At 39.9% G+C, this 12,684-nt stretch overlaps 1 protein-coding gene and 1 long non-coding RNA gene across 7 annotated transcripts; both read left to right on the top strand.

Annotated features, from left to right (window-relative positions):
• The first annotated feature begins 221 nt into the window (after window positions 1–221).
• LOC127747482 (uncharacterized) lies at window positions 222–4,890 on the top strand. 6 transcript variants are annotated; one of them, XR_008009325.1, is made up of 12 exons: window positions 222–707; window positions 1,102–1,273; window positions 1,355–1,430; window positions 1,517–1,897; window positions 1,968–2,175; window positions 2,279–2,373; window positions 2,524–2,608; window positions 2,718–2,792; window positions 3,417–3,509; window positions 3,601–3,735; window positions 4,068–4,389; window positions 4,500–4,890. It is a non-coding gene; the product is annotated as an uncharacterized LOC127747482 (long non-coding RNA). The 6 variants fall into 6 exon arrangements; XR_008009323.1 differs by having other exon boundaries at window positions 222–1,018; XR_008009322.1 differs by having other exon boundaries at window positions 222–1,273; window positions 2,000–2,175.
• A 5,876-nt stretch (window positions 4,891–10,766) lies between these two features.
• On the top strand, window positions 10,767–12,184 carry LOC107490962 (uncharacterized). Its single transcript, XM_016111757.1, has 2 exons — window positions 10,767–10,826; window positions 11,561–12,184. The coding sequence occupies exons 1-2, from the start codon at window positions 10,767–10,769 to the stop codon at window positions 12,182–12,184; spliced, it is 684 nt and encodes a 227-aa protein (XP_015967243.1).
• Window positions 12,185–12,684: the final 500 nt, after the last annotated feature.

The following is a 12,684-nucleotide window of genomic DNA, read 5'->3' as shown; positions in this document are numbered from 1 at the left end:
AAAACACAATGCATGGTTACAACGGGCTTATATTGCATAAGCCCAAGTGATGAGAGATACATGTCTTCAAATTAGAAGGAGGGAGGTAAGGAAGGAAAAAAAGGACTGGGCTTACTTGTAGCCCACTTCTACGTTCAGTATTCTGAATTGGACCACCTAAGAAAGCAACCTAACATGGAAGGCAATCATTGAGGGCAGGTTTACATGGTAACCCGATCCAAGGTGGGGGGAGGGGGTGATTGAACGCACAGCTTGGGTTAGTCTTGTAGGTATCGAAGATGTTAACGAGGTTGGTGCGAAAGATTGAACCCATCGCAACTTGACTGGCGGTAAAACCCCAACCGGCGTCGACTAATACGAGTCGGATCCCCATCCTCCATGCTCCCATCATGAGACCAAAGGGGACGGCCCCTCAGCCACTGCATGGCCTCGCGTCACTTATTCTCGGGGTTGTGGATATACCCATGCGGCCGAGCTTTAGCCGACGTCAGCTTGAACGGCGACCTTGTCTGCCTTTGCCGGTATATGCACAAGCACAGAGTCCTTCGTCGGCGAACGCTGCTAGAGGGCGCCGGCACCGGCCACGGGGTCCCTAGACCGCAATCCATGGTTACATCACTTCTTGCCACAAGGGGTCATCGTTTTCAAAGGAATGGGGCTGAGTGTATATTGAGTCTTGGATCTGCTGTGCCTCGCCGGTTGAATGAGTCATTTTTCTATTATTTGGCCTGTTTGGATGTTGCACTGTGTGGTTATGAATTTGATGCTGTGAAGTTCTCTCGATGTCATTTTTGGGTTTACAAACAAATACAATAAAATTGCCAATAAGGGGCTATAGGAGACTTTGTGATTTTCCTCATTTACTGGGTTACTTGAGATTTATGGTGTTTTTCGGTTTGAGCTCCTTCTCTGTCGGTTTTCTTCCAGAAAACACGGCGTATATGATAAATTATGCATTATTCTTTCATGAATGTGACCTTATCTCTTTCCAATCATAGCCTTGTTTTGCTACTTTCTGGTGTGTCCTTATCATTGGTTAAGAATCCTGTTTGATATTGTGCAGCACGCATGCTGAAGTGTATACTTTGCGTTTCGATGCAGGCGTCCCCGTCGTCTCTCGTTTGGCCCAAAGCCAAGCAACAATGTTGCACATGAAATGAAGGGATCCTTGCCGCTCCCCCCTTCCAGCTCGAGAAGTTCCTTGCTGTGTGCCCGAAAAAGGCTGACGACAAGCCCTATCAGATAAGCAAGTGCCTACTTCCTTGTCGGTTTGGTGAGATTATGATATGAACGTTGTGTGCTGTGTCATGCATTGTGGTACATGATAACGATTTAGTTGACATTATTCTTTCAGGGTAACTCTGGAAGTGGACGACGAGCCACTCGTCTCGGCACCAAGCTGCGATTCCGTGTGTCTAGGGCCCAACAATGTAAGCATCAAAGACCAGTCTTTCGATGTCGTCCTTGTTGGCCGCACCCTTCGTGATTACTAAAATGCATTCTTAAATCCTCGCAGTAACATATTCCCATAGCAATGAGCGTGGTTAGTAGCATATCCGGGATGCAGTCCGATATCAGGAGATTGTCCGAAGCCATTCGTCGCCATGATGCGGTGGTGTAAGGGATGTTGTCAACCTTCTAACCCAACAAAAGTCTTCAATCTGTCGAAGGGAAAGCGACATCAATCGGCCCAAAGGGAATGAGACAACCACGAAACCTATGAGCAAGAGTTGTCATGGGAAAAAAAACACGGCCGCCTAATCCGGCATCAACTCCCATAATCGACACCACCTTCACTGTTGATCAGATCCCTTTTTTCACCAAGAGAAACAAGAAGCCCACCCGAAAACTGTTCCCAACTCGAAAAGCGCCACGATCTATGCATGTCCCCGAAGTGGTGCGTACCCAGCCAGCTTTTGTATTTCTTTGAATTATAGTTGATTCTAATTTCTTTTCTTCACTGGTAGTCACGACATAATCCTGTTGCACCATTTTTAAGTGGATCTAAACTCGGACGACAACCCGGAGAAGACAGCGCGGCACACTAAATCCAATAGGGGCTTGGAGACATCGGGACTAGCTAGACAGCGAGGGCGTGATGCACCTGCCCTAGAAAAAGAAGGAGTCGTGAACTTAGGCCGGCTACTAAGCATGAAAGATGAACGCATTCCAAAGGTGATTAAGTATATATGGGTAATCAAATGAGTAGTTCTAACTGCCTAGTCTGCTCAGGGTGTCGCATCCGCTTGAACTGAGTGATTTTCATTATTATTTGTAGTCCATGAACTTCTTCCCGCCAAACAACAAAATGAATTTGTCAGGTGTAAAGTTGGCCGTTGCAACTTATACCTTCGATAAAGATCTTCAAGAGAGGTATGCAAACCAATGACAATCAGCTCAGGATTATTCCGTTGTATTTTACTGCCCTGTCCCCATTGAGATCTTAGTGCCCTACCCTCAATGCTAGTCATCTAATGCTTGGGTATACTAATCGGTTGATGTGACTGTTTGTGTTAACCATAGTGAGCTTCTGATTGACGTCGGTGACTACATAGCTTGCAGGGGAGCGCTCATGACTCTTGCCCCTAAGTGCGAAGTTGTTGATGACGTGAGTCCCCGATACCTACTGCGTGTGTTTGTTGCTTTGATTTTTCCGTTGATTAACTAATTAGTGTAACCCTTAATAAGACGGTTTATATGTGTTGGTAATACTGTAGGTCCTAAATGATATGGTTCGCATGCTAGCAAGTGCATCAAATCATCATTGTTGGTTCCTGCCTATGACCATCATGGTAAGTCTATGTCATCACACTAAGTACGAAGGGGCAGTGAAATGCTTAGTTTGGAATATGGTTGGCTCTATTTGCAACGTATACATACTGATTACCCTCAAACCAATGCGAGATTTCTGGCTTATGTCAGCACATTTTCTATAAAAAAAAAACCAAAGTTTTCATTCCTTACCAAGGTAACAGTGACAACTCCATCAGATGGTTAGAAAGGAGTGCATTATGTTACATTGATGAGGCAAAACGCCATTACTACATCGTCAGCCTTGCATCCCGAGCCTTCTAAGGATGTAGTAGATGTTATTGTAAGTTGGCCCGGATTTGTCTATGCCCTGGCTAAGGACAAAAGTTCTTGTCGACAACTATGTTGGTATAAGAATTTCCAGTAAAATTATAGTAGTTTTTTATGGTTTTATTTCCCATTAAAATTTTCTAATTAATTTTATTACATAGTGTGTGACCGAAACATTTTTTAAGTTTGCTCAAACTAATTATTACTAATAGTTACGTACTCACTACAAAAGAAATGTAAATGTATTATTTTTTAGAATAGTTTTTATAAAAGGTCTTTTTTTCCGATGGTACTCTTGGATGACATTAACTTGCGTATGTGTTTAAATTATTTAGCAAGCAGCAGTGGGCGGTCGGAAGCTTACATCTGCGAACATGACATCCATACGTAACAAATACATGCGGTGTAAGGTGGACTAGACAACTCGGGTACGCACATGGTTTCCATTGTTGCATATGCATCAACTACATGTACAAACCTGTGTAATACATAATTTATTTGGTTTGGCTATTTGCACAGGTGTATCAGCCTATGTGGTGCGACCAGCACTGGTTCCTGATGATCATCGACATGCTGCGTATGAAATTGATATACTTAGATTCACTTTGAGATCCGCACGAAGCGGATGCAAGGAAAATGGCGATGTTGCGAGTGGTAAACATCGACTTCTTTGGCATTAAATAATCATTTGAAAATTCAACTCTAATACGATTACAAAATGGGTGCTTTATAATGTTCAGATTTATAAAGGTTTTTTCAACTGATATTGTCTCAAAACAAACTAAAGTTAAATTAAAAATAAAAAACCAATGAATAAACAGTATTATTTTGATTTCTTATTTTATTATTATCCTTTATTTAACCATTTTTTATTTAATAGTCAACATAAGATAAACATTTTTATTAGTCATCTTTTATTTTAAGATGAAAATTACTATAATAATATAATTTATTGGATTTGAAATTAATTTAATTGCATGAAGCAGGCACTTTACCTGGAGAGATTGACGTTGGGAAGGTCCTGGCTATCGAGACTAGGCGTGCTACGTCCTAAGTTTTTCGCGTTCGAGTTTGAGGAGCCCGAAGTGCCTCACCAAGAATCTGCCTCATAAGTTCACGCATTTACGTATCAAAATAACTTTCATGAATGCTTTTATATAGTCAGTGCTGTTTTTGGGTTCTGAACTTGGAACTTACAACACGAAACTGCATAACCACAAAAATTTGTGCCAAAACAGTATGGACTGTGGCATGTGGGTCACCCACTGGATGATTCGAGGGCACCTATGGCAAGACTACGGGGTACAGGTACAGTGACTCGTGTTTTCATATGCCACCCGTTTACAATATGAGGCACGTATGTAGAACAGGATCATTTACATGTTGCTAACGTTGAATTTTACATTGTGTTTATTCAGAATGTCAACACGACTACCTGGATGCGCTTAGCAGTGGACTTGGTCATGAAGTCACCTAACCACTTGGCACAGCAAGTTGTCTCCAAAGCATTTGCACACTGGCAACTGAAAGCTGGTTAAGATTGCTGTGTGTTTCTTTAGAAATCGTTCCAGTAGTACATACTTTGTATAGGTTCACTCAAGGCAATATTTTTTTGGTTGATCCTTAACTGCCCCGGGTCATACTTAATGTGCCCATGGCGGTTACTTTTTTATTACAAAAGTGTCAATCGTTAGCCCCTGCCTTTTTTTATCATGTATATGATTACTAGTTGATGGTATACTGTCTACATGAGGCCTTTTGAAAGTGTCGGGATACCTCTAAGATCAAATGTGAAACTCTCACATAGAACTACTGCTTATTTTGCCTATGTGAATCATCAGACTTTTTACTTTGCTATATTATCCACGATTGCCCCATAAGAATTATAAGAAACTTTTAATTATTACAAGATTCCACCACGTTAAAATGATGGTCGAACCGTTCACTTACTTCTTTATTTATGTTGATATTTTTTGTCAACAAATGTGACCATTAACCAGTATTACCAGAATGCATTGGTCAAAATACCGTGGATTAAGTATCACTACGATGGTTCATAACAACATGAATGAAAACTTTTAACATCACAATGTGGGCAAAGTATTTGACAGAACCCTTAAACAGAGCTCCATTAGATAGCCTTGTCTAAATTATGTATAAAAAATTCCATAACTCATTCTGATATTACTTATGAGCAACACTATTTATTATATTCTATAACAAATTTAACGATGTAAGCTCTCGGTATATCCAACGTCAATGCATCATAACAAAAAATTTTAATTAATTGAGAGGCTCTAACTTTACCAAAAAATAACCACTCGCTTTAAGAAATAATTTTCTTTCCCAAAATAACAGTAGAATTCACCATTTTTATGCATTTAGACTTCAAAGTTGATAACGAATATTATTTTATAATTCTTTTTATACGTTTTTATTCTTGAATTTTATTAATTCATGTCATAATTTTATCCCTAAAACTAAGAAAGTATCATGTTGATGTTTATTCTCGTATAATGACTAAATTATACTTACTGTTATTGAGAAAAAAATAAATGAGTAAAAAACTGTCATATAAATTATATTTTTCTAATTAATATTTATTTTAATTTATTTTTACAGTTATCATTTCAATATGTATATTGAAATATTTTTATGCATAATTATAATAAACAAAAAATATATTCTTATGATTATCTTTTAACAATTAAATCATCTTTTTTATGATCATGACCAAAACATTTTTTTGGCAGTAAAAAAATTAAAATTAAATAATTTTAATTTAATCCTCTCAAAACTAAATATATCACAACAAAATATATCACAACAGTTAAGAATCATTTTATAAATAATTTACGTAACTCCATTATATACTTTCCCTATAATGTGCTCTAAAGATTCTAAAAAGTGTTTTCCACCGGTAGAGCTATCCCTTGACAAGTTCAAATTAGAAGTCACTAACAGATTACGACGGTATTACATGCTCGTCATCGTTGTCAACCCCCTGATTCTAACAACATAAAAACCAACCCTTAATTCACACAGGTGAGAGTATGCTATCACCCAATCGATTTCATTCAAAGCACCCAGGAAAGTCGTTGCACACCTTAATTTGAACCAACAAGATAGGATCCTGATAAATTTAAACCAAATCCTGAACAGTATCAACTTTCATCTCCGTGTCTCCTGTTGGATGGTGACTTACCCAGGATATTCTATTCACGGCGGCCAAACCAACACGGTCAGCCAACATTTCTTGCAACTTAATACTAAGAAAACATAATTCCATTACATAACACACAGCTAAAACCTTAATCAAATGGACATACCTGTGTTATCAACAGCTCAAAGAGTTCTTCATTTGTGTGCCTTGTGGGATTAGTAATACACTAATACTTGGGGTGGTAGCATGTCGGTGCAACTCTCCGTTGTGTCCCGAGCAACCTTGTGATGCATAAAACTGCTCAATGTGTTGCTTCCCGAGAAAGATGGTGGCCCCCCACCCCCAACACCCATACGGGGCTGCTAAACTGATGGCTCAACCCATGAATAGAGGTCGGTGTTGTCCCCTCGGCACTAATTGAAACAATGTGGCCAGTCTCGCCATTCTCGGAGTGAATGCCCTGCCAACTCTAATTACCATAGTCACATACGTTACCATTATTCAACCACACAAGAATTTATGCATGCAATGCAAAATTCAACTAATTAAGGTTTCTGATATAATATATTGATTTTGAAATGCAGATTCATGATACATATATTGAAACTAAATGGCACCACAAAATATGTCACAACTATCGAACTTAGCACGACCGGAACAACAAAATATGATATCAAGAATGCCCTTTATACACATTTGAACAAAATTCTGGAAGCTATCTACCAATGAACCAATTATTCTTCTGTCGGTGGCCTTACCACCCTAAACGAAAACTACTACTTGGCTATCTATGTCAGAAACTGATCCAGAATCTGTTCGAGCATACATCTCGACCAATGTAATCAATCTTTTACCATGCATATTAATCTGCTTATGTTATGGGGATCATATGGTGTAATCATTAAAACCCAGCTAGCATATGTATTTTAGATTTGGATAAAATTGAAAACTAACCTTGTCTTTTTCAGGATATCTTGTCGGCCACGGGACGCTTGGGACAGGCGACGAACATGACACGAAGCCTGGATTCGCTCCACCAACAGTGCCAGCAACACTGGGTTCCCGTCGCCAAGTGCATGTCCTTATAGTGTGCCCAGGAGCGCCACAGTTTGTGCAGCATCTCCACTTACTCCGATCCTCACCCTGACTACCAGGTTCGGGTTCCTTGCCCTTCTTCCGAGCTCCCTTTGTCTTCGACACCTCTGGGTCCTTGATCCTGTCCTGTGGCGATAGGCCAAGCTGGCTTCCAACCCTGTCATACACTCTGCGCTGAAGCGCTTTAGCGAGGTTAGCAAGGCCGTCCCTAGCAATAACAAAATCTGTAGCATCTTCCGACCCAAGTTTGGCAACCAAACTCGTCGCCCCACAACAGGCACCATGTCTAAGCAGCCGTCCATGATGCCCTTCTGCAACTTCCAACGGTTTCGATATGCAATCTTTTGCATCCTTGCACCACATACTCAGAACAAGACCATGCGATATTCTTTCCAATCCCTCGTACTTCATTATACAGAAGATACGAGAACAAGGAATCCTTTCACTATTTCACATTGAACACTCACACTTAATTTTTTCCTCGTTCGAATCATACAACACCTTGTGTGTTTTGTCCTATTTTCCCATTCTTGAAAACCTATACACACATGTTGTGCTAATGCTGTCCCTGCCCCGAAACAATAATGTCGCCATGCCCTTAATTTGTTTCTTAACTTCTTTAAACATTGCCCGTGTATACACCTTTAATGCAAATAGCTCCATCGCTTCTAGGCTAGTGGTTAGCACCGGACTATAATACATGGAATAGAATTGGGCCATAACTTCATTATTCCGGTAGTCCTTAACAACCCGGTCCAGACTATGTACCAGTTCCAAAATGCTATCAATCGATTTAAGAAAACCCTTAATGAAAGCGTTGATCCCTTCACATCTCGAAGTTCTCCTGTATCCCGCACAGAAGGTGCCCTTCAGGTAGGCCATTGCCCAACTTTCTCTCATTTCATATGTGCTTTACACCCAGTTGTTATCATGTAGTCCAAGAGACACAACCGACGTCTTCCAGTACTCCTCAAAGTCGTTGATTTCGAAGTTTGCATATAGAGATTTCTTAAAAACCTTTCGAAATTCCGTATCTTTAACCCTTTGGACGTAATTCTTCTCTAAGTGCCAACCGCACAGCCTATGTGTTGCCATTGGCAGCACCTCCACAATCGTCATGCGCATCGCCTTGTCCCCATCCGTGACCACCACACATGGCTTCTTTTGTCCTATTACATCCAGTAGGTTCAACAACACCCACCTGTACGTGCGAACCTCTTCATCCTCAAGCAATGCGAACCCAAAAATCGATATTTGTTTGTGATGATTTGACCCAGAGAAAACAACCAGTGGCTTCCTGTACTTGTTGGAGCGGTAGGTGGAATCGAATGCTAACACATCCCCAAATAATTGATAATCCGACATCATCTCACAATCGGCCCAGAATAAGCTACCCAAACGGTTGTCTGAGGTCTGTGTGTACCGTGCAGCTGTTATCATGCTGGCATTTGCCTTACCTTCCAAGTAATTGATGGTTGCTGCCGCATCACCATCACATATTCGTGCAACCCGTTGCTCATGCACATAATTATACAAATCTCGTTTTGTAAATCTAAGCATGCCATACCCACTAGACTGCCCGGCCATGTACGCCATTATCTTCGAAGTCAGGATCCCAAACTGCTTCAAACTCTCCACCTATGCCTTGTCGCCATCACCTATCTTTCGGTGACTAGGAAGGAGATGTGTAAACATCGCTGGGGCAAGATCGTGGTTGTGTTCATCGAAGATAGTTCTTACCATACACATGTTATGCTGCACATCCTAGTAAATCTTCAACTTTGCCTTACAATCCATTCGACTCTCTAGCCTCTCCTCCCTTACTCGGTTCAGACGGTCATAGTGCTTAGGATGTCTTGTGCCTTGTCGATGGCAGAAAAAGTCTCTCCTTACCAAAACCCTATTAACACGGGCTACATCTCCCTTCCGAACTCCAAAACCCCTGAATCTGGCGAACTCCTTGTAGGCAGCATAAGCATCTTCCTCCGTGGCAAATTCTCTACCCAAGTCATCCGCGGTAGGTTGCCCTCTTGGGCCACCATCTCCCAGGTTTTTTGCACCGCTTGACCCCTTACCATCAACAGCATCCCCTCCACCTTTTTCCCCACCGTCAGAACCCCCCTCCCCACCCCCGAGACTCAAAGCCCTCTTCGTCGTCATATTCGTCGTCACTCGCACAATAGTGTCCGCAACAATCATAAGAACTAGGGGTGTAAATTACCGAACCGGACCGAAAATTATCGCAGAACCGAACCAAATTTTACAACAACCGATTGGAAAACCAAAAAAACCGATTTTTTTTGTTTTTTTCGAACTAAACCGATCGGTTCGGTTCGGTTTTCGGTTGCCTTTGCTAAAACCGAACCAAACCAAAGAATGAAGGTTCAGTGGAGTGTGATTTTACTAAGTTACCCCTTAACCTAGGTATAAAAGGGAAACTCAGAAAAATAACCTAGCTTTCTTCTTCCCCTTTCTTCTTCAGCCGCGAACCTTACCCTATACCCACTTACCCAGTCTGCCAGTCACCCACATCTCTCTCCCCCATTCTTCAAAGGTTCTACGGTTCCACCTCCGAGCTCCATACTTGAGAGAAGGAGAGGCTGAGGGAGATGGAGAACTCGCCAATCGTCGCTCGAAGCCTCGAGGTCGTTCATCATCGCCGTCGAAGGGTCGTCGTCACAGGGTCGCCGAGCAACAAAGCCAAAGTCGAGCATTTGAGCAGCACTCCAACGTCCAACTAGTCCAGCCGCCGAGCAAGACTCCAGTGGCCGAGCCGCCGAACAACTAGTCCCTCTCCTGCAAAAACCCAAAACGAAACAGAACTATGTCTTCGTCAGAGGTTAGATTTTGTGTTTGGTTATTTGTATTATTATGTGAGTTTTTGATTGTATGTTTAGTTATTTGGAAGGCTTATTTAAAAATATACAGAGTTAATGAATAGAAAAAATGAAGTTCTGGAGTTGTTAGATCTGAGAAAATATTGCTGTGTTGAAAATATACAAATGTTTAGTGATTTGTTTTTTAGTTAATGTTGCTGTGTTGTTTTTATTAACTACTAGTGAGTCTCTTTGATTACTTTTTCTTGTTCTTGTGATACTGATCATTGGCTTATTTGTATTGTTATGTGAGTTTCTGATTGTATGTTTAGTGATTTAGAAGACTTATTTAAAAATATACAGAGTTAATGAACAGAAAAAATGAAGTTCTGGAGTTGTTAGATCTGGGAAAATGTTGCTGTGTTGAAAATATACAAATGTTTAGTGATTTGTTTTTTAGTTAATGTTGTTGTGTAATTTTTGTTAACTACTAATGAGTCTCTTTGATTTGATTAAGCTGCTAACCATGTGGTGAACTGCCTTTTCATGTTGCCTTTTACATGATAAAGTAAATATTGAGTTTTAGTATATTACTGAAATGTTACTTAAAGATGCTGAAAAGAGACCATGATATCTTTGCGAATATTGGTCAAATATTTATGACTTTGCCAGTACTATTAAGTGATATGACAGTGATGCATGATGAATAACTAAAATAGTTCAATTGTGTTAACAGCAGTGCTTAAAACTTGTTTTAGGTTTGTACTTGTAGGCATATGATGTGCATAAGCCTTTCTATTATCTAACAATACTTTTTTAACCATTTCTTGGTATTACATAGTTATGCTTATTAAATTCTAAAACTCAAGCAACTTATTATATGAGAAGTGTGGTTAACGTAAATAGAGAAAAAGATTAAAAAAAGAAGGTAGTTTCTTGTTGGAATGGTTATCAGTTATCACACATAAAATGTTGGCAGTTTAGATATCACTTAAAAGAGGGTGAATTTATTTTAAAAATCTTATGACAGTTATTTATCACTTTTTATTTGTGATGGATATCTCTGCATCTCTGTTCCGTGTTACCAAAGGTCTACTTTTTGTTCACTTTTCTGCTTCATCTAGCAGTACTAGCTGCTGATGTTGTATGCATATTTTCTTTAACTCTGCACTTTTGTCAAGTGGATTCATTGGTGGAAGGTATTGGTTTATTTTATATAGAGGTTGTTTATTTTATTGGTGGAAGGTATTGATATCAACCAAATTTATTTTCTTTGTTAATATATAAGTAATTGTTGATTGGCTGCTTATGAGTTGTTGTGGTTTTGTTGATGGAAACAAAACTGTTGGTTCTATTCATGAGTTAAAAATGCTACTTTTTCATTGTTCTGTTTATATGTATGTAGCCAACAAGCAATGAGGTGCCCAATGAACGGACGCCTGAAGTTGGGGGTGAAAATGTCGAGTCCGTGGTACGTTCCTCAACGGACAGCGGCGCGCTTACCAAATCCCCGCCCCATCCTAGATCAAAGAAGAGGAAGGTTGATATGACTAATGTGGGTGCAACTTCGGGAGCAACTCCTACAAATCCAGCTCCAAGCAATGTGGACACTGATGAAGAGGATGGCAAGGATGAAGCCAATGAAGGTAACAGAAAACCTTCTAGACCTAGATCCTGGACTTGGGAACACTTTACAAAGGATCCTAAGTCCAAGACATCACATCCTAGGGCTAAATGTAATTTGTGTGGTGCATCATATGCATGTGACTCTCATAGAAATGGTACAACTAATATGCGTTATCATTTGTTGAATCAATGTAAAAAATTTCCTAGGGACTCGGGTGACCCTAGTCAAACAATCCTTACCTTCCAACAAAAAAAAGAGGGTGAAGGGGTATATACTGCAGTTACTTTTGATGCTGAAATGTGTAGAAAAACCCTTGCTAGGATGATAATTGTTGATGAGCTACCATTCAAGTTTGTTGAGGGGGGAGGGATTCAGATTCTATATGAGTATAGTGCAACCTAGATTTCCACTTCCAGGAAGGATTACTGTTGCTAAGGATTGTTGGAATCTTTATATTAGTTAGAAGAATAGGTTGAAAACTATGTTCAAACAACCGAATCAATCTGTTTGTTTAACTACTGATTGTTGGACTTCTGTGCAAAATCTGAATTATATGTGTCTCACTGCTCATTACATTGATCATGATTGGAAATTACAAAAGAGGATTATCAATTTTTGTCTTATTAAAAACCACAAGGGAGAAACAATTGGTAGAAAAATTGAGAGATGTCTTTTGGGGTGGGGGATATCTAGAGTGTTCAAAATTACTGTTGATAATGCTAGTTCTAATGATACTGCAATATCTTATCTAAGAACTAGAATGGAGGATTGGAATTTACATCCTTTGAAAGGAGAACATTTTCATGTTAGGTGTTGTGCATATATTCTTAATCTTGTTGTTAATGATGGATTGAAAGAGATGCATGAATCTATTAGTAAGATAAGAAATGCTATTAGATATG

This window comes from Arachis duranensis, chromosome 5, assembly GCF_000817695.3.
Source record: "Arachis duranensis cultivar V14167 chromosome 5, aradu.V14167.gnm2.J7QH, whole genome shotgun sequence".
NCBI lineage: Eukaryota > Viridiplantae > Streptophyta > Magnoliopsida > Fabales > Fabaceae > Arachis > Arachis duranensis.
The sequence above is the reverse complement of the archived record's forward strand: the minus strand, read 5'-3'. Positions and strand labels throughout refer to the sequence as shown.

Coding starts and splice junctions, on each gene's coding strand:
- LOC107490962 (XM_016111757.1), top strand. CDS start 10,767: ATGCTGAAAAGAGACCATGATATCTTTGCGAATATTGGTCAAATATTT. Junction 10,827..11,560: donor AAATATTTATGACTTTGCCA/GTACTATTAAGT, acceptor ATATGTATGTAG/CCAACAAGCAATGAGGTGCC.